The sequence below is a fragment of the Hyla sarda genome, chromosome 11 (genome assembly GCF_029499605.1).
Source record: "Hyla sarda isolate aHylSar1 chromosome 11, aHylSar1.hap1, whole genome shotgun sequence".
Taxonomy (NCBI): Eukaryota; Metazoa; Chordata; class Amphibia; order Anura; family Hylidae; genus Hyla; species Hyla sarda.
The window spans coordinates 50,280,480-50,303,141 of record NC_079199.1 but is presented as its reverse complement, the minus strand read 5'-3'; the positions used below and the strand labels follow the sequence as shown (position 1 = coordinate 50,303,141).

General features: G+C 42.0%; 1 protein-coding gene across 2 annotated transcripts in view; it reads left to right on the top strand.

Annotated features, from left to right (window-relative positions):
* The window catches only part of INF2 (inverted formin 2), a 105,762-nt gene extending 83,429 nt beyond the window's left edge, over positions 1–22,333 (top strand). For both annotated transcript variants that reach the window (XM_056544942.1, XM_056544943.1), the window contains exons 13-23: positions 638–738; positions 1,286–1,356; positions 1,597–1,704; positions 2,650–2,720; positions 5,142–5,262; positions 6,680–6,844; positions 7,250–7,352; positions 8,662–8,808; positions 10,672–11,787; positions 14,426–14,479; positions 20,033–22,333. In XM_056544942.1, the coding sequence (XP_056400917.1) occupies positions 638–738; positions 1,286–1,356; positions 1,597–1,704; positions 2,650–2,720; positions 5,142–5,262; positions 6,680–6,844; positions 7,250–7,352; positions 8,662–8,808; positions 10,672–11,787; positions 14,426–14,478 (2,056 nt within the window). In that variant the 3' untranslated portion in view covers position 14,479; positions 20,033–22,333. The remainder of the gene's footprint in view (positions 1–637; positions 739–1,285; positions 1,357–1,596; positions 1,705–2,649; positions 2,721–5,141; positions 5,263–6,679; positions 6,845–7,249; positions 7,353–8,661; positions 8,809–10,671; positions 11,788–14,425; positions 14,480–20,032) is intronic.
* Positions 22,334–22,662: the final 329 nt, after the last annotated feature.

Sequence of the window (22,662 nt, the reverse complement as noted above, 5' to 3'; positions counted from 1 at the left end):
AGCTAGTGAATGCGATGTGATGCTTGTGGCAATGTTCTGCAGGAAAATCTGGGGGTTCTGGCATAAATTCTGTTGTTAGACTCTGTACATATTGCATTCTAGACTTACATTTTGGCATACATGGTAAAGCTCACAGCATATATGTCATTGGACACCATTCACCTGAAAAGGCATTATTTTAGCCTCCATCGCAGTCGTAGGTGTATGAATACTTTTTTTAAATTGTTATAGGAATTCATACATACAGAGAGACATTGTGGAATGCATAGTGTGTAGTATAGGGTTATACACACCCCCTCTCATAGACTTGCATTGAGGGGGCATGGCCATGACATTACGAGCAGAGCATGACCGTGATGTCACAAGCCTCTGCCACGCATCGCCAGTCGTCCGGCATGGAGCAAAGTTTGCTCTGTGCACCGGATGTCTGGGGTGCCGCAGTAGAAATCGCGGGGGTCCCCAACGGCGGGACCCCCGCAATCAGACATCTTATCCTCTATCCCTGGCTTCATTCAGCAGGATAATGTACCCTGCACACTGCAAAAAAAATAAAAATGTTGGCGTGGGGGACATCAATTTTATTATATAGTAACCACTAAGAATACACTCTATTCAGCCTTTCCAATTCTGTTTTCAGCTATCAGCTCCGCATAGAATGCATGCTGGCTTGTGAAGAATGCAACCTCCTACTGGAAATGCTACGACCAAAGGCAGAAATTGTCAGCAAGGCTTGTGATGGTAATTGTTTGTTTGTGCTGTTTTTCCAGTTACCTAGTGTCTGTATAGTGCTACATCTTCTAATTTTAAAGGAAAACGGTCACCCTTTCACCCACACTAAACCCAATACACCGGATAATAGTGTGAGTGAACAGGAGACCGATGCAGGGTTTCTGACCGATATATGTACCTGCTGTCCGGCGCCCAGTCCTTCTGAAGTCTGGCTTCTTCCAGTGCTGAATTGTGTGCTGAAGGCAGGCCCACCAGCTGGATTTGAATATTCCTGGGCGCTGGTCACGTGAACGCTTGTGCCTACTGAGCGCTCACATGACCAGCGCCCATGAATATTCAAATCCAGCCGGCGGGCCCGCCTCCAGTGTGCAATTCAGGGCTGGAAGAAGCCGAATTTCAGAGGGACCGGGTGCCGGACTACAGGTATGTTTATCAATCAGAAACCCTGCATTGGTCTCCTTTTCACCAACACTATAACCCGGTGTATAGGGTTTAGTGTAGGTGAACGGGTGACAGCTTTCCTTTAAATAACTTTTTTTTTTTTTTTTTTTTTCAGATATTGTTGTCAGCCATAGGCTACCAATCTTTTGTCAGCTTGTCTTGAAAGTTGGGAACTTCTTGAACTATGTAGGTATCAAAAATATAATAATTATAGTGTCTATAGAAATGTGTAATGAGACCTTAATTATTGTATATTTCAGTAAATCTTTTATTATGTTGTTCCATAGTATTGGTATATGGCTTCATCTCTATGGGCAATTTTTGCCTTCACATACCCTTACAGTTCAATGAGCACAATGGTATAATGATAAAAAGTGGAAAAATCTGGTAATTCTTTTATTGAGTGACAAATGTATCTTCATCTAGGGAAGTCACACTGGCAATGCCAATGGCTTTAAGATAAGCACCTTACTGAAGCTGACTGAGACAAAAGCCAATCAAACCCGGATTACTCTACTGCACCATATCCTAGAGGTAACCTACTCCTGTGTTCACACATACATGCTACTGTACAAAAATCTGCAGGTAATCTCATAGGCCCAGATTTATTAAACTGCGTGGGAGAAAAATAGAGAGATTTTCCCACAAGAACCAATCACAGCTCAGCTTTCACTTTACCAGAACTCATTAGCTGAGCTGTAATTGGTTGCTGGGGGAAAATGACTCTAGTTTTTCTCTCACACAGAGAGGCAGGCAGGGGGCATGCAGGGGGGTGGCAACTAGTTTCGCGCACGTGGGTGCTTCCTCTGGCTAGCCAGAGGAAGCGCCCATGTGCGCGAAACTAGTTGCCGTCCCCTGCCTGTTTCCATCCACAGCTCCTTGTGTAGGTTTTGTACCTGTTGATTTCCTGCACTACTTGCTTCAATAAACAGAAATGTATTCATCCCTGCAAGATTCGTGGTGAGTGCGTTTTCCATTCTGCCTCTTTATACAGTTTGTAAGTGTAAACATACCCTAGTATTTATTTATAACAATCTTCTCATTACATACACTATGGGGGAGATTTATCATTGCCTTCCTGACATTTTGACTGAAATTTAGCCAAAATGAGCAGTCATTTTTGTGCAAAAATTTTGCGCAACTTCAAAATAGGCAAAACTTTTGACTGTGACTGTGAAATGCAGCGCTTCATTCTTGACTACGCATTGGACGAGATTTATTAACTGCATCTTTTTAAAATGGCGCAAAAATATTGTGCAAACTTTTTTTAATTTTTTTTTTTTTTTAATTAGATAATTTATACCACCTCTGCCTTGCCTTAGAAAAATGACATCCTACAGCAAGTTCTGAATTGATTTTTCATTTGTGCAAAAAAAAAAGGTTGTGAAGTGGAGATAAATATTGATAAATCTCCCCTATACACATATGTATATACACATATTAACAATCTTATGTTCATATTGTATTGTCTTATTAAAGGAAATTGAAGGAAATTATACTGATCTTCTTGAACTTCCAAATGACCTGGAGAAAGTATCAAAAGCTGCTGGGTAAGGACCAAAGAATTCACTGGTTTTTCTTGAGTATATCCTCCTCTAGCTTTGGACATGTGAAATACAAATACACTGCTCAATAAAATAAAGTAAAATAGAAAATAGACAGCGCTCCGTGGTGCACAATTTAGGCTCGAGGTAAAAGAGCGCTTACCGCAAATGGTTGCACTCAGCCAAGTGCAACAATGGATGAAGGCATCAATAGTGAGGCGTCTGCAGCTACTCCACATCCGGAAGAATACCGCAAAAACAGGAACTCCAATGTGGTGACGGGATTGAGAGCGCAAGACACCCAGGTTAAAGGAAATGAGGTTTATTAACCCATGATGCAACGCTTTCACAGACTGCTTCATCAGTCTATCTGTGAAACGTGTTGCATCATGGGTGAATATATCTCATTTCCTTTAACCTGGGTGTCTTGCGCTCTCAATCCCGTCACCACATTGGAGTTCCTGTTTTTGCCAAAAAAAATAAAGGGAACACTTAAACAACACAATGTAACTCCAAGTCAATCACACTTCTGTGAAATCACACTGTCCACTTAGGAAGCAACACTGATCGACAATCAGTTTCACATTCTGTTGTGCAAATGGAACAGATAACAGGTGGAAATAATAGGCAATTAGCAAGAAACACCCAATAAAGGAGTTGTTCTGCAGGAGGTGACCACAGACCACTTCTCAGTTCCTCTGCTTCCTGGCTGATGTTTTGGTCACTTTGAATGCTGGCGGTGCTTTCAATCTAGTGGTAACATGAGACAGAGTCTTCAACCCACACAAGTGGCTCAGGTAGTGCAGCTCATCCAGGATGGCACATCAATGCGAGCTGTGGTAAGAAGGTTTGCTCTGTCTGTCAGTGTAGTGTCCAGAGCATGAAGGTGCTACCAGGAGACAGGCCAGTACATCAGGAGACCTGGAGGAGGCCATAGGAGGGCATCAACCTCACAGCAGGACCGCTACCTCCGCCTTTGTGCAAGGAGGAGCAGGAGGAGCACTGCCAGAGCCCTGCAAATTGACCTCCAGCAGGCCATAAATGTGCATGTGTCCACTCAGATGGTCCGAAACAGACTCTATGAGGCTGGTATGAGTGCCCGATGTCCACAGGTGGGGGTTTTGCTTACAGCCCAACACCGTGCAGGATGTTTGGCATTTGCCAGAGAACACCAAGATTGGCAAATTTGCCACTGGCGCCCTGTGCTCTTCACAGATGAAAGCCGGTTCACACTGAGCACAGAGTCTGGAGATGCCGTGGAGAACGTTCTGCAGCTTGCAACATCCTTCAGCATGACCAGTTTGGTGGTGGGTCAGTAATGGTGTGTGATGGTATTTCTTTGGGGGCCACACAGCCATGTGCTTGCCAGAAGTAGCCTTACTGCCATTAGGTACTGAGATCCTCAGACCAATTGTGAGACCATATGCTGGTGCGGTTGGCCATGGACCTCATGTGATTGGAGTGTCAGCAGTTCCTCCAAGAGGAAGGCATTGATGCTATGGACTGGCCTGCCCCTTCCCCAGACCTTAATCCGATTGAGCACATCTGGGACATCATGTCTCGCTCCATCCACCAACGTCACGTTGCACCACAGACTGTGTAGGAGTTTGCAGATGTTTTAGTCCAGGTCTGGGAGGACATCCCTCAGGAGACCATCTGCCACCTCATTAGGAGCATGCCCAGGCATTGTAGGGAGGTCATACGGGCACATGGAGGCCACACACACACTACTGAGCCTCATTGAGACTTGTTTTAAGGACATTACATCAAAGTTGGATCAGCCTGTAGTGTGATTTTCCACTGATTTTGAGTGTGACTCCATATCCAGACCTCCATGGGTTGATAAATTTGATTTCCATTGATGATTTTTGTGTGATTTTGTTGTCAGCACATTCAACTATGTAAAGACAAAAGTATTTCATACAATTTGTTCATTCAGATCTAGGATGTGTTATCTTAGTGTTTACTTTTTTTTTTTTTTTTTTTGGGCAGTGTATAATGAAATTTATAAACTAACTGAACACATGTGAATGAGGCCTAATATATAATTTGTCCTTTGAAACTGCTTATAGTTGGACACTTATAAGGATATGTATCAGCTCTCCAGTTGTGGAGTAGCTATAGGGGGTACAGAACAGTGGTGGATCCAGAGTCTCGGGAGGGGCACTATCGGGCTATGTTCACAGGGGGAAATGTTGGTACGGAAAATAGTATATATTATTACACATAGTATAGTGGTGGAGGTCCGTGGGGGCACAATTTCCCAGTACAGTCTTACCTAGGTTCTGGTTCGTGTGGGGGCCCAAAGGTACCTTAGCTAAATAAGAAAGAAATGGCACATAGTAGGTGGGGGCCCTGTTATAGATTTTGCATTGAGGTCCCAGAGCTTAATCCTCCAAAAAGTCACTTTTTTTTTTCCTTTTACAGAATTAACATAGAAAATATTTACTCTGAAACCAGTAGTAATTTTAAAAAATTAAAAGAACTGCTAAATAAGTTGTCCAAGTCGTCTAATGATGTGAAAGAGCAATACGAAAAATGTGTTCAGGTGAGTTTTTACCACAATGTTACAAGTCAAATACATATTAAAGCACACTATATAGGTAATAAAATAATCTTAATTTTTTTTTACTGTGTTGCCTGTTTTTAGGTGGGCTTTGGTTATTTGTGATCAGATTTCCAGGTTTTACCTTCAGTTCTACTTTCCCCATTTTTAATATTATATATCTGCCTGTGCACCGAACACTGAGGAATTACTTATTTTCTCCACATATGTTTTTTTTTTTGCTCTAAAAATACTATAAAGGTGTTCTTTGCGGTTTTATTACAAGTCCAGTATGCTTATTTACCCCTCTAACCATTGCCTTAAACACAATAACAGGGTAGTTTAGTGTATAGGTGACTGACTGTAACTGTTTTGTGTATGCTACTACTAGTGTCATTTGGGGGTTAAATATAGAGTATATGTGGTGAGCTTGTGGGGATGTAGGGTAGGTAGGGTGTAGCTGTGCAGTGATGAAAGGGTATTGGATTAACCCTTAGCTGTCGTGACGCCAGGGTGCGGGTTCTTACTCTATATATTTCCTACCACCACCCGCCCCAGGAACGATAGGGAGGAATAAAGGATTGTCCACAACCGGAGGTTTAGTAAACTGGAAATAACTTTACTGCAACTTTTATGCAGGTTAACAGTAGTAACAGTCTTTACAGAGGACCAGACTTTAGGTTCCTGACAGTTGGTTGGGACCTTGTAGGGAAATAAGCTCTGAGGCTTGCTTTACGCTGTTCCCCTGAATTTATGGTTTGGTTTTAGGTTCAGTAGTCACGTAGATTTAGGATTGAGTTTAGTTGAAATCACGGTTCTGTATTCGGCTGAAGTTAGCAGGCTTCAGGCCTAGATTTGTCTTGAAGGTATGCATGGAGCTTCTCTCTCTCTGCTAGTCCGGAACCCAAGAGAGCGATGATTGGGTAACAGCGCCCTTATAAGGCAAGGGGGCAGGCTCATAGCTTATTGGTTCCCACCAACTGTCAGTCCTTTCACATAGCATTGTGGTACATCAAGTGACCCACTCATGTGACCTGGAAGGTCCTTAAGCTTAACCTAACAGTAGACTTAGTAGTCATGTAACCTAAGGTCCTGGAAGTACTATACAGATATATAAATTATACAAATTATATACATCAAACACATAACATTAAAGAAGGAAGAGGTGACAAGGGGTTATCCCACTAGGAGGATCCTACCGGTACGCAGGAACTCTGACTTTGGGGACTTAGCACACAAGGTACGGTACAACGTACGATACTGGGACACCACATATATAGTATTCATTATTATTGAAATCTGCAGTCTGAGTATACAACCAGAAGCCTACTGTCATATGATCAGTGGTTTGCACATTGTTGTAAAAAGTCTTACAAAAATAATATATATTACTAATTATGATATACAATGTCATGTGTAGGACTGTATTGATGCACTTAAGAGCTTAGAACAACAACTGGAAGATATTTCACAGAAGAAAAAGAAACTAGCAGATTATTTATGCGAAGACCTAGCAAAACTTTCACTAGAAGATACTTTTGGAACCATGAAAACATTTAGGGACCTCTTTTTGAAAGCAAGAAAGGTTAGTAGCCTCATGATATCCTATAGATAAACTTAGATATTGGTGAATTCAGTGGAACGTGATCAATAACCCCTATGGGCGTTGTTGTGGTTACTCAAAAGTAACATGGTACATCAGCAACATGAATCGGGGACCTCCATGTATTCTGAGATATTCTTATTAAAGCTCGTAAACTGAGGGAAAATATTCTGGGAATCTAACAATTTGTTTAACAAGAATTTGAAGATTTTTCTCAGCTATGGTGGAAAGATCAATCATGGCCCCACTTTCTGTGCTTTTGTGACAGTATTATATTATTTGTAATGGGGAATACACCTTCATAGAGTAGCTGTCACTGTATCAGTTGTCTGTAACCCTGATTATTCAAATTTTTTTGTATGATAAATAATTTTTATTTTTTATTAGGAAAATAAGGATAGAAAAGAGCAAGCAGTAAAGGCAGAAAAGAGGAAAAAGCAACTTGAGGAGGAAGAAGCAAAAAGACAGAAAGGAGATAATGGAAAAATCAGTAAGTTACACTACAACAAAAAATAGGCATATGCATAAGATAGCGGCCAGCTGAGCAAGCTAGTTGGTCCCCAACCTCAACATACACCTGCTCACACTACACTTTTTAACCTCTTAACTGCTGATATGTCTCTTCATGGTGGCCATTGGGATACTTAGGCTAGCCCGCCTTACTTTTAGAGCAGGACAATACAGCTTGCTGCGGCTCTCCCATGCAGGGATTGCAGGAGCTCGGACAGCAATATGATAGCCAGGCTCCTGTTGTAACTGCCCCTTGTCAAATCATTTCTGCATGTGAGGATCATCTGTGTGCCGTTTACCCCCATTGGTATCGCTGTAATCATACTGACCCAGAGAATAAAGCTATAATGTTATTATTGTCTAACGGTGAATGGCATATATTTAAGATGCAAAAAAAAATGCTAATAATTGAAGCTGGACAGCAACCCTTCTTAATACACATCATCCTTACAAATTGTAGACAGATGAATTTTAATCAAAACTTTGAGGAGACATCTATATAATTAATAATTGCCAACACTTTCAATTTGGGGGCATTCTTAGGCATAACAGAGCTGTTATTTGGGTGGGTTTGAAGCTTATTAAATATACTTTTTTATCCATATACACAAACAAAGATTGAACAGCCTTTAGAAAAAAATCGAATATTAATCATACAGTTTTCATGAGATATATACTTTTTTGATCTTTATTTTGTCTAAAAGGTGCCTATCATGTTAAAGGGGTATTCCGGGCAAAAACATTTTATCCTTTGGATAGGGCATAAGATGTCTGATCGCGGGGAGCCTGCTGCTGAGACCCCCGCCAGCTCCCTGCAGCACCTCTTTGGTTTCCGGGACTGGGGATGTGACGTCACGCCACGCCCCCTCTATTCATGTCTATGGGAGGAGGCGTGACTGCCTTTGGATAGGGGATAAAATGTTTTTGCCTGGAATACCCCTTTAATCAACTTTTGACATATCATAGCATCATGTCAGAAGTTTTGATGGTTGAGGGTCTCCACATCTGGGAATTGAAAGTCTATAAACTTCTTATATTGCTACCCATGCAGAGCTGAGTCGTGTCTTATATAAATGAATTAGTAGAGAATCATTGGGGGTATTGGCCCGTGGACCACCACCAATCAAAACTTCTGGCCTGTCAGAAGTTTTTCAATGTGATAGGTATCCTAAAAGAGAGAGAACAAATTTTGGTTATTTTATGAAATTATTTAATTGTATGGAATTTACATTTTTTTAAAAGAGAGAAAGAAAAAACAATTTTAATATTTTTTTTGTAATTTTTTTTAGTTCGGAAAGGAGCAGCAAAGATAGAAGAAGGTTGTATCATTGATGCTTTACTGGCCGATATAAAAAAAGGCTTTCAACTCCGTAAGACTGCGAAAAGCAAACCAGAATCTGAGGACGCTCAAAGGAACTCCAGTAATGAACTAAATGGTAAAGTTACTACAGCTTTTTCCCGGAGGCCAACGCGGTCTCCTATGCGAATGCATCTCTCAAGCTTTGCTTTCTCAAAAGACTAACCAATATGGCTTTGGCCCTAAATAATTTGGACTGCATGCCTTCCATTCCACTACTATTTTTTTTTCTTGCTTTGCTTTGTTAAAAAAAAATGAAAAAGATGTTTATGAGGAAAGTATTTCAGAAAAAATACTTTATCATCTGCATATATATATTTTTTTTGCTTTCTTGCTCCTATTTTATACATGCTAATCGTGTAATGCTGCATGAAGAGAATGTGCATGTGATTGAATTTTTGTTTTCTTAAAAAAAAAAAAAAACATTTTGGGGTCAAGAGCACTTATGTTTTCAAAAAAATTTTTTTTATTCATTGTCAAATTGCTACATGCTGCCTTTCAATATGTCCTAATGTTACTATGGAATGTATGAATTATTGATATCCTCTGTGTCCTACAGTCACAGACTAGCTAGCTTAAGTCTTAGCCTGGTTTCTGACAGCTGTAGTATGAGGGTATTTTCATTTCCATATTACGGCCACAGTGCCTAGATGTCCACATTCAACTGGACATGGATCACCATAGGACCCTATAGTACTCTAAGTTCAGTTTAATTGACTTCAAGGGTCCTCGTCTTATCCAGTATTAGAAAAAAAAGTCTTTCTTTCTTCCTAAGATAGTGCCCTACCTGCCCATTTGTTAAATAAGATCTGTTCCAGTGAACTTAATGGTGTGTTCAACTGTAATACCCCACATGACCTATGGACAGGAGTGGCGCTATCTTTGGAAGAAGGCAGCTATGTTTTTCCAAACAAGGACATCCTCTTTAATATGGACTCAAAAATGGGGCAATAGAATAGTCACCTCAATTGGACCTCATAGACTCTTTTTTACCTCCTTATTTCTTACCAACATTATCTATACCATTAAGAAGGGAAAACTTTTTTCAAAGTTCTGCTTTTCCTCCTTCCTATGGATAGGAATACAAACATACATTAAATACACTCTAAAGGATTTATTTTAGACTTTATTTTTCACATGTAGAAGAATATATTGACAAATGGGATGTGAAGTGCGTATTTTGCATGACAAAATGTTTTTTCAGGATATTAATTATTATAGACCAGATATTGGTGAGGGCCCCTCAATTGTTTACACAGGTTCAATGCTGGACATTGCTGGACATTGTTGGGGCTGTTTTCACTGCAGCTTTGTGAATAGTACCAAGTTGCGGCACTGGACACAGCCACAACCATGTTGATGGCACGGTGCCTGTGTAAACAGTGAATAGGATGCAGTTCTTTTAATTTGCTTCTTTCTAAGGGTGTGGGAAGTCGGACCCCCATGATGACATTTTGAAATCCTAGATACAAAATACAACTTTCTGCTTTACCAGACACTTTTGTAGAAGTCAAATGACAATGGGAACCATAAGTGTAAAAATGCTTATACGTATTGAAAGTAAATGCTGTGTAAAAAATAGAAAAATATAAGATTGTAAGCTATGGGTAGTCTTTATAGATTAAGGATTTTTGGTTAATTTATTATAATGTAGGCTAGACCTTCTATGCAAAAAAAGGAATAAAATTTTTGCTACCTGGCCCTTCCTTTTTTTCTTTTTCTTTTCTTGCTACACAACCTCATTTCATGTGTTTTCTGCTTGCATGTTATAAGATGTTCTGCATAAAGGCAAATTAATCTACTTGTTATACAAATAGCGAATGCTCTGCATGACTAACAGACATATTTGCTAACCCACTGGAGACATGCAAGTTCTTAATGTGCTTGTGTTGCTTTTGATATGAATCCATGTAAAAGTAGTGTCTGATCCTATTTTACAAAGGCAAACCTGACCAAGTGAAGGATGGAAACTCAAATAAGTTGGGTACAATAAAAGAGACTACAACTTCTAATGGTGAAGATAACTCAAGCCCCTCTGCTGCTATCGAGGGAAACAAAGACCAGGACGACTTGCCTCCGAATAAGCCAGCAGATAACGGAGGAACAGAGGGAAATACGTGTATGGCCACCCAAACTGCACAAACTTGTGATAAAAAAGAGTTATCAACCGCAACTGCTGCCTCAAGTATGACGACAGAGGCCTTAAACATCAATAATGGAGACAAAGATGGTCCTTCTGAAAATGCTAAGCAGGGACTTCCTAGTGATTCCAATGCCCCAAAGAATAGCAGTGTTGCAGCAATAAATACTGCATGTCCTCAGGATGTTGCACAAACTCATGGGGTGCCCCAGAATTCCACATGTGACTTTGATAAATCTCAGGGTCAACCAGATGAAGTAGACTCCAAAAACACTACATTTTTAAAAGACCTTCCTTATGACCAAATTACTAAAACCATTGAATGCTCAAATATAAACCAAGGAACATTGGTTGATTCTTTACCAGAGAAGCAAGGGCCATTTGATGTTTCTTCAAAGGTAACCTCATTGGATCAAAATTCTCATTTGGTTCAAGAAAACATTGAGCATCAGCCGTCGCCAACAGATGAGAAGACGACAATGGATGATCCCCCACTTGATGGGAAAGCTGAGGCTGCTACTGGTTCCACACCAACAGAACAGATAAAGACCTCAGACAATCTATCACCAGTACAAATTAATGAGAACACTGAATCCCCATCAATGCCAAACGTTGGCACCAATGATAAATTCCCACCAGTCCAGAAGATTGGAGTCACTAAGGCCCTGTTATCAGTTCAGAGTGAAGGATCCACAGATGTTTCCCAGCCAGCTCAAAAAAATAGGTCACTTGAAGGAACTCTACCAAATACCAGCCAAGGGTCAGCTGAAGGGATCCCACAAACCAAGGAACATGTATTAAGCGACGGCTCCATTTATAAATCTTTGGAGACAACACGTTTACAAACTTCAGATAGCTCAAAGGTCAAAAGGAGCTCAACAAAAAGTAAAAAGAAAAGGAACTCGAAAAGTGGAGAAGGTAAATTATTTTTGTTACTCTCCTAGATCACTTATCTAAGCTCCAAAGCATAAAAAAGTCATTATCTAACAAATATTACTACTTTATTATATGTTCCAAACTTTTTGAAACTGTATTAATCTGTGCATGGTCATATTATGGGTCCATCTTTTGTTGGCAGGGCAGAGTTAGCCCGGCACTACTGGTGTAGAATATTTTGGAAACTTTACTGTGACAGCAGGGCTTCTGATTTAACTACCAGGAGCAGAAAATCCCTTACCCCAGTATTGTAACCTAATATGCCTTGGTCAAATTGTGATTGAGGCAAGTGGTTTCTGGGCATCTTTCAGCACCCGGGTGACACAACTGCCAAGACTCGGATGGGTTTCCATGGCACCAGGAGATTTATTGAAGGCCCCTCGGTATGCCATGTATATGTGCCTTACAAAATATGTTTTTGTATAAATAAAATTTTAAAAATACATTGGGTACATAACAACTTAAACTATAAAATTATCACATTTTTTATCCTAAGTAGCAAATAGTGCGAAAAGAAAAAAATTTTTTAGAAACTACCCCAGAATTGCTGTATTTTTTATCTGCCTCCCCAAAAAACTAAAAAGAAAACAATCAAAAAGTCATATGTACCCCCTAAATGGTGCCATTATGAAATATTTTACCCCCTACAATAAAAATTACACAATTATATTTACCTCAAAACAATAAACCCCACAACTCTTCCTGCAAAAAAATCCATATATATACACACACACACACACACAGGGGGAGATTTATCAAAACCTGTGTAGAGAAAAAATTGCCCAGTTGCCCAAAGCAACCAATCAGATCGCTTCTTTCATTTTGAAAAAAGCCTGTGATTAATTAAAGTTGCTATGGGCAACTGGTCAACTTTTATTCTGGACAGGTTTTGATAAATCTCCCACATAGGGCTATGTTTATAAAATAGTTTGGCTTTCAGCAAACTTTTTTCCCCTATATATTTTCATTGTTCAAACCTACTAAATGTAAACATTCCCTCCTAAAATATATGAAATGTAATAAATTATATGTACCAAAAAATGTTGGGGGCTTTGCTGCTCCCATCAACTTCCTGCTTCCAAGTTGAGAGCTCGGTGCAGGACCTGCCTGCTCATTCAATCACTGGCTGCAGTTGTGTTCCTTCTCAGCCAGTGATAAGCTAACTGGGCAGGTCCTGCACTGAGTTCTCATCTCGAAAGCAGAAAAAAGACAGGTGCATCGGGGACTGGAAGGAGACAAAAGGGGAGCTGCAGGGGGACCGAGGGTAGGCAAGCATTGCTTTATTATTAGTTTTTCTTTCATTTCACCACATCCTTAGCATTATCTTAATGAATTGTTTTGCCCACCCTGGAATACTCCTTTAAGTGATATACAGATCTTATAGGCCTGGTTGTTAAAGAGTTAAAAGTTTTTATTATGCCTGAAGATCGCTGTGCATCTTGGGTTGTCTTAATTCCAGAAAATTAGCTTTTATGTTTAATAAATGAGCTTAAGGGGATACCCCGGCCCTAAGACATCTTATCCTCTATCCAAAGGATAGGAGATAAGATGCCTGACCGCGGGGGTCCCGCCACTCGGAACCCCTGCAATCTTGCATTCGGCACCCATCTCATTGAGCTGCATGCCACGCTGCCAGCTCACAAACTGCCGTGTGCCGACCACGGGGCTGGAGTATCATGATGTCATGACTCCGACCCGTGTGATGGCACACCCCACCCCCGCTATGCAAGTATATGGGAGGTGGCGTCATGGCCATCACGCCCCCTCCCATAGACTTGCATAGGGGGGGCATCACATCACATGGGGGCGGAGTCGTGATCTCACGATACGCCCCTCCCATAGAATTGCATAGCGGGGGCGGGGTGTGACATCACACATGGGCGGAGTCGTGACGTCACGATACTCCAGCCCCGGGTGGGTGCCGAATGCAAGATTGTGGCGGTCCTCAGCGGTGGGACCACCGCAATCAGACCTCTTATCCCCTATCCTTAGAATAGAGGATAAGATGTCTTAGGGCCGGAATACCCCTTTTAACATTTAACCATTTTTTCTAACTGTGATGCCTGCTAAAAGGAACTAACCCATCAGGTGCTTTCAAGGAGTATCTTCTAGTTATTGGATTTCTGTATGGTCTAATATTCTGGGTTTTGCTCCCATTATTATATAGTGTCAAGTCAAACTGCCTTGCTATGCACTCTCAAAGGCCACTTTAAGGCAGAGTTCATACTGAGGAATCTTTGGCCAGGATTGAATCAGTCAGCGCTAGGACGGCACGGACATTGCTGTCCCTCTGCTGCACCAGAAGTTCTTAGTGAAATTACATTCTGAAATTCCTCTGTATGAACCTAGCCTAAGACTTCCATTATACAGCCGCCCTTGTATTGCTGTATGGCCGTAATACTTGGATCTTCTGCAGCTATACTGAACCAAACTTAGATCTCCAAAGGGTTTTAGGGTAATTGAAGTACAGTTCAGCAGAACTGCAGGAGGTCCAAATATTGTGACTACATGTTGTTATACATTGATATAGTCTAGTATGTTATACCTGGACGGTTTACCTAACACCTCTATGCAGTAATTGTGTCTATAGCAATATTCCATTTTGTCTCTTGCAAAACAGAGCTTGGAGTTGAGTCTGGCACACACAAAACAAAGAGTTGTGTGGTACAGTAAGGTAGGTACAGAAGTCCAGCAGGCTCTATGTCAACTGTCGTGTACATCCACAAAACCTCACTCCATGCCCCTTCTCCAGATTGAATTACAAAACTAATCATACCCTCAAGTGTTCGCCTACCTGTATTCTATGTGTCTTATGTGACTTACAAAATAATCAATGCTTATATCTATCTCCTGCTCCCAGTCCAATGATGATTCCTCAGGAGTGGAACAGCCAGTGGGTGTGACTCCATCTCTATCTGTGAAGAGGCAGCGATGTTATGTCTGGTACGGGTATTCATGTAAATGACTTGAATTCATTTGGAATTGCCAAATGAATGGACAAACTTCATGAATATCAACTGACAATGGTTGCCTTTCCAATATCTAGGGGGTGAGGGGTAAAACTTTAGGCTTTTTTAAATTGTGCTTGGGTTATGAATAGTAGAAATTGGTTATATCCAATGGAACAAGGTTGGACATCCTAATGGTACTGGGCAGTCATGTGTTGTCTAGATTTTATGAAATCTTTTCACAGTTCACCAGATGTAAACTTCCATGATTACAGAACACTATGATAACAGCACAGAAAATCAGTGTTACCTCCATAACACAGGCATTAAAAGGGTCCCTGTTAGGCCATGCAAAGTTGGCCTTCAAGTCATCTAATCATAGACTCTTGACATGTCCTTGTTCCTGTTCACTGCCATTTTATTGGTAAAGTGGCCTCCATACACAGCATCGTGAAAACCATGCTGGGACCTGTTCTTACTCAATGTTGACGGGCGACCCAGGCAGAGGTTCCCCACAGACTTTTATGACATACATGATTGGCACGTCATAAAGTCTGTTTCTGCTCACCTCACTGGCTTGTTCAACTACTGTACATACTATGTCAAATTAAAGATGATTGTTTCCCTTTGCTTATACTTTCCAAAAAGTTGTGTCTACATTATATGTTTACCTGCAACAGTATCTTATGTTTTTTGTCTTTTGTACTATCTGTAACATCCAAGCATTGAAACTATATTAACGGTTACATTTATATGGAATTGTAACTATAGCTGGTTATAACGTCAATCAACCATATCATGATGTAGACTTCCAATGCCACCTTATAAATCCTGCACCGCATAGACTCCTGAAGTGAATGAATATGATCTAAAACTATTAGTATTAACAAAAGGGGGAGAGATATTTTTTAATATCAATTTTTTGGGTGTTTAAAGGGGTTGTGCGCTGCCCTAATTTTCGGAGCTCTGCTCACAGCGTCTGGAAGTTCATTACTCCGAACGCTGTGTGCGGGCTTCCGTGTTCGCGGCCGCCGGGCGTGATGTCACGCCCGCCCCCTCGCGACGTCTCGCCCGCCCCCTCGTGACGTCTCGCCCGCCCCCTCTACCAAAGTCTATGGGAAGGGGGCGTGAAAGCGGTCGCGCCCCCTTCCCATACTTTTGTTGAGGGGGTGGGCGAGACGTCGTGAGGGGCCGGGTGGGACGTCACGTCCGGCGGCCGCGAACACAGAAGCCCGCACACAGCATTCGGAGTAATGAACTTCCAAACGCTGTGAGCGGAGCTCCGAAAGTCAGGGCAGTGCACAACCCCTTTAAAAGGATTATAACTTGGAGACAGAAGTGATGGTCACCTAAATTGTACAATTTAAAGGGGGTACTTTGGCATTAGGTTAAAACACACACACATGCTGCAGAAACATATAGCATTGCTTACCTTTCTACCCTATTTCTAAAAACAACAAAAATCCATTTGTTGTTGGGGGTCTTAGTCCTGTACTTCCTGAATGAGCAGTTTCTCAGTACTACAATTCCCAGAATGCACTGCGTTGCGCTCCTACCAGTTCCCTGCCCAGAGCTGTTGCAGAACATCTATTTTCACAGCAGACTATTGCTCTCAATCACAGTCAGTAATCACATTCAGAGCTCAGGCCAGTCAGTAATCACTTCAACATCACTCAGTTTTGATCATGCATATCCCCCACCCTAGCAGTAATCACTTTCAGCTATCGCATATACAGCCCAGCAGTAATCAGTTTTAGTCATAAGAGCCCCCTAAGCAGTAATCTTCCCATGTACATGTATCTGCTCTAGCAGCAATAAACAAAGCACTTGCCATCCTACCATGGCTGATTCCACAAGCTCCATCCCACAGGAAGTGTCCTGCATAGTAGAAGTTACTACTATGGACAATATGCAAAAAGCTGCTCTGATGAGTAATGGGGAGTTAGCCTGGGTTGACACTATGGAATTTTCAAGTTGAATTCCACTCAGAACTTCAGATTCAGCAGATTCAGCAATGGGATTCCGCTAGACATTGCACACTATGGAATTTCAGCGGTGGACATTCCGCCACTATAATTCAACCGCCGAAAGAATGATCTTGCTTATACTTTTGGTGGCATCTGCCTGGAATACATTACCAACCATGGGGGCGGCAATGTTCCTGAGGTCCTAGTGCCGACTAAATTTTTCCAGCAAGAAATTTCATAGAGTGAACCCTCTAGAAGTGAACACTGTAAAAACTACACAAAGTAGTAATGTGTATTTTATCTCTCTCTCTCTCTCTCTCTCTCTCTCTCTCTCTCTCTCTCTCTGTTCCAGCATCACGTCCAAACGGCTAAAGATATTAACATGAAACTTGGCACACATGTTACTTATATGTCAACAACAAATATAGGATAGATGATTTAACCCTTACTCACCCTCATTTGCCAGGGGCGGGGTTTATGTTTAAAGTCCCATACAAGTCAATGGGAAATATATGTTACTGCATAACTTCCAAACGGCTGGAGATATTTCGATAATACTTGGTCACGTTACTTATATATCCACTTAAAATATAGGATAGTTAATTTAACCCTTAACTACCCCCATTTGTGAGGGTCAGGGTTTTTGTTCCCATGCAAATCAATGCAATCAATGCAAATCAATGTTCCCACATAACTTCCGTACGTCTGGAGATATTTCAATACCTGGTACACATATTATGGGTCAGGATAGGAGGTCGGGATAGGAGGAAGAGATAGGTCAGCATAGTAGGTCGGGATAGGAGGAAGAGATAGGTCAGCATAGTAGGTCGGGATAGGAGGAAGAGATAGGAGGTCGGGATAGGAGGACGGGATATGAGGTCAAAAGCTTCCTCCTTTGTTTATTTTCCTCCCCAACAAGGATTAGGAAGGAAATACCGGGCAACGCCGGGTACTCAGCTTGTTTATCTATCTATATATAATATATCTCTCAACGTGTGTGTATGTATGTGTGTATGTTCCAGCATCACGTTCAAACGGCTAAAGATATTAACATGAAACTTGGCACACATGTTACTTATATGTCAACAACAAACATAGGATAGGTGATTTAACCCCCATTTGCCAGGGCCGGGGTTTATGTTTAAAGACCCATACAAGTCAATGGGAAAATACATGTTACTACATAACTTCCAAACGGCTGGAGATATTTCGATAATACTTGGTCACATGTTACTTATATATCCACTTAAAATATAGGATAGTTAATTTAACCCTTAACTACACCCATTTCTGAGGGTCAGGGTTTTTGTTAACTAGTCCCATGCAAATCAATGGGAAATGTATGTTCCCACATAACTTCTGCACGGCTGGAGATATTTCAATAACTGGTACACATATTACGGGTCGGGATAGGAGGACCGGGATAGGAGGACCGGCATAGGAGGTTGAGATAGGAGGACTGGATAGGAGGTCGGGATAGTAGGACGGGAAAGGAGGTCGAGAAAGGAGGACGGGATAGGAGGTCGGGATAGGAGGACGGGATATGAAGTCAAAATCTTCCTCCTTTGTTTATTTTCCTCCCCAACAAGGATTAGGAAGGAAAAACCGGGCAACGCCGGGTACTCAGCTAGTAGTTAAATAACTTATAAATTTCTAACTAGAGACACAACCTGTAAAGTGGTGCACAGTTGTGAATATTGCGTAGCTAGACAATTACAATATCAGGACATTAGTTCTGTCGAGATTCTGTTAAGTCAAAGAAATTTCAGAGTTAAATTTGTCATTTAACCCCTATCACCTATCGATAGTGTAGGACAGTGTTTCCCTACCAGGGTCCCTTCAGCTGTTGCAAAACTACAACTTCCAACATGCTTGGACAGCCTTTGGCCATGCCGAGAGTTGTAGTTTTGAAAAAGCTGGAGAAACCCTGGTTGAGAAACGCTGAGATAGAAGATGACATCGGGGAGCTGCAGCGAGGGGGGGCGGGCAGGAAATGATCCGACAGCTGGGACCACAGTGATATCCTGTACAGGGCCCTAGCTCTGCTCGGGCAGGAGGCGTGTCAGTTGAAAAATGGTTCGTGTTTGTTGACCTCTCAGCGAGGTCGACGACATGAGCATTAGACGTGCATTAGTCACCGCAGTGCCAGGTCCCGTATGGGAGATTGCGAGGGGGTCATTCACGATTAAACACTTATCCCCCCTGTGGATAGGGGATAAGTTATACACCGCTGCAGATTCTTTAATTGGTCAAGATCCCAGAGGTCAGACTCCCACCAATCAGATAGTTATTGCCTATAGTGTGGAGAATGGAAGTCAAATGTACCCCAAGCGAATAGAACCATAGTGTGCCTGCTTGCCTATCGCTCCATTCACAAGAGTGCTGAACTCAGCTCTGTGAATGGAGAGGTAGTTGCTGCAGCTCCATTCACTCAGGGGACATTTGACCTCCATTCTCACTTTCTCACATTCTCAGTGGGGTCCCAGTGGTCAGATCCCCACCAATCAGCTAGTTGTATCCTATCCTGTATATAGGAGATATTTAAATCTCAGATAACCCCTTTAACCCTTAAGCATTGTGGTAATTCTGACACAAGGAACTTCATTCTCCTGGAGTTTCTTATAAAGCCACATATAACACCTGATTTTGTGCATAAATGGCAATTTTCAAGCCAAAATCACCATTTAAATAGAAACATTTGGAACATGTGCTTCCCATCAAGGGAGAATGAAGGAGGGATAAAGAAAGCTGACTCAGCCTTTCATGGCGCAGGTCTGTTCTTCTCGCATGTGACTTTCAGGCTAACTTGCGACACTGATGGTCGCAGAAATATACACTAGCTCCTGGCTGGCTTCTATTTCTGTGTCAGGCGCAAGTAGCCACAGCACTACTGGATTTACTTACTAATGTGCGTTATACCAAGATGGCGCAGTTAGTAAATGTCCCCTAGATTTTGCTAAACCTACTAAATCAGCTCTGCGGCATCTGTGAGGGGCTGAAAAAAATATCCAATTGTAACTGGCTACAGCTTTTGTACAGGTTTCTGTTCAGTCTATAGATGGCGCCAGAGAGAGAAATAGTGCAAAATAAAACAATCCCGTCACATGTTTTGACCTATGACCTGAGTGAATTTACAGATTATTGGGTTAATCTAGCTACACGTCCAGCTCCATATCATTTTTCATCTTTCTTGTCTTCAGTTTAACCAAACATCTGTCAAAATGGATGTATCGGATGTTTTGTGCAACTTGGGTCATCTGAACCCAAATAGTTCAAAGCTTTTTTTCCTGATTTGTCTTTATTCCATTGTAGGTTTCAGAACAAGGAAGATCCCCAAGCAATGAAGACCTTGGAGAAAACTGTTCCATTTGCTTCCTGTATAAATTAGTATTACTTTATGCTTCTTGGACAATGTGCTGTATATAACAATTTGTTTCTTGACTTTCAACTTTTTGCATATAGCGTTTAATGTTCTTGCTGTATAAAACTTGTTACATACAGATCTCTTTATAAGGGGATTTCACATATGGATATTCTCTGCCCTACATGTATAAGCACACAGCCCCCTTTACTACTGTTACTGGGGCTTTAAAGATAAGGATTCTCTCTAATGAAAAGATAGACATGGGCGGACCTTTTCCACATTGATCATTAAACCTTTTGATCAAAATGTATAACTACCCCCCCCCCCCCCACCCCCCCTTCCCTTTATGGTGATCGCTTTCAAGTGCATCCCAATATTCACAGCACTGCATGGTGAAGCAACAGCGCCCACTGGGGCTAATGACCGGAGGTAATTAGATAATGACTGGAAATTTTCATTAAGATTTCAGAATTGGTCCTTAGTATTGATATTAGCGCAATGGTCATCTATCCATTAGATGAGCTGCAGGGGAATTAGTGCTTCTTGTGGTTATATTACCCCAGAACTAGGGTTAAAGGGGCACTGTCAGATGCCAAAACTTTCTATATGTTGTACATCCTGGAAAAACATTAACCTTTCTAATATATACTTAAACAACACAATTTAACTCCAAGTCAATCAAATGTCTGTGAAATCACACTGTCCACTCAGGAAGCAACACTGATTGACAATCAATTTCACATGCTGTTGTGCAAATGGAACAGACAACAAGTGGAAATTATAGGCAATTAGCAATACACCCCCAATAAAGGAGTGGTTCTGCAGGTGGTGATCACAGACCACTTCTCAGTTCCTATGCTTCCTGGCTGATGTTTTGGTCACTTTTGAGTGCTGTCGGTGCTTTCACTCTAGTGGTAGCAGGAGACTACAACCCACACAAGTGGCTTAGGTAGTGCAGCTCTAGCAGGATGGCACATCAATGCGAGCTGTGGCAAGAAGGGTGGCTGTGTCTATCAGCGTAGTGTCCAGAGCATGGAGGCACTACCAGGGGACAAGCCAGTACATCAGGAGACGTGGAGGAGGCTGTAGAAGGGCAACAACCCAGCAGCAGGACTGCTATCTCCGCCTTTGTGCAAGGAGGAGCACTGCCAGAGCCCTGAAAAATGACCTCCAGCAGCCCACAAATGTGCATATGTCCACTCAAACGGTCAGAAACAGACTCCATGAGGGTGGTATGAGGGCCCGACGTCCACAGGTGGGGGTTGTGCTTACAGCCCAACACCGTGCAGGATGTTTGGCATTTGCCAGAGAACACCAAGATTTTGCACTGATGCCCTGTGCTTTTCACAGATGAAACAGATTAACATTGAACACATGTGACAGATGTGACAGAGTCTGGAGGTACCGTGGAAAATGTTCTGCTGTCTGAAACATCCTCCAGCATGACTGGTTTGGCGATGGGTCAGTAACGGTGTGGGGTGGCATTTCTTTGAGGGGCTGTACAGCCCTTCATGTGCTTGCCAGAGGTAGCCTGACTGCCATTAGGTACCGAGATGAGATCCTCAGACCCCTTGTGAGACCATATGCTGGTGCGGTTGGCCCTGGACCTCATGTGACTGGAGTGTGTCAGCAGTTCCTGCAAGAGGAAGGCATTGATGCTATGGACTGGCCCGCTTGTTCTCCAGACCTGAATCCGATTGAGCACATCTGGGATATCATGTCTTGTTCCATCCACCACAGACTGTCGAGGAGTTGGTGGATGCTTTAATCTAGGTCTGGGAGGACATCTCTTAGACCATCCACCCCCTCATCAGGAGCATGCCCAGGCGTTGTAGGGAGGTCATACGGGCACATGGAGGCCACACACACTAGTGAGCCTCATTTTGACTTGTTTTAAGGACATTACATGAAAGTTGGATCAGCTTGTAGTGAGGTTTTCCACTTTGATTTTGAGTGTGACTCCATATCCAGACCTCCATGGGTTGATAAATTTGATTTCCATTGATCATTTTTGTGTGATTTTGTTGTCAGTAGATTCAACTATGTAAAGACAAAAGTATTTCATACGATTAGTTCATTCATTCAGATCTAGGATGTGTTATCTTAGTGTTCCCTTTATTTTTTTGAGCAGTGTACTTCAAAAGAAAATGTTATTTCCTTTTTATAGAAATCATGGCTTTGTCTAAACTGGAGCACAGGCATGGACAAAGTCCAGTAAGTGAGGGTGGACTAGCACTCTTCAGTGCTGTCTGATAGGACAGTAGTGAGCACAGAGGAGTGCTATCAGACAGGAGAGAGCACAGAGGAGTGCTATCAGACAGGAGAGAGCACAGAGGAGTCCTATCAGACAGGAGAGAGCACAGATGAGTGTTATCAGACAGGAGAGGGCTCAGAGGAATACTATCAGACAGGAGAGAGCACAGAGGAGTGCTATCAGACAGGAGAGAGCACAGAGGAGTGCTATCAGACAGGAAAGAGCACAGAGGAGTGCTATCAGACAGGAGAGAGCGCAGAGAAGTCCTATCAGACAGGAGAGAGCACAGAGGAGTCCTATCAGACAGGAGAGAGCACAGATGAG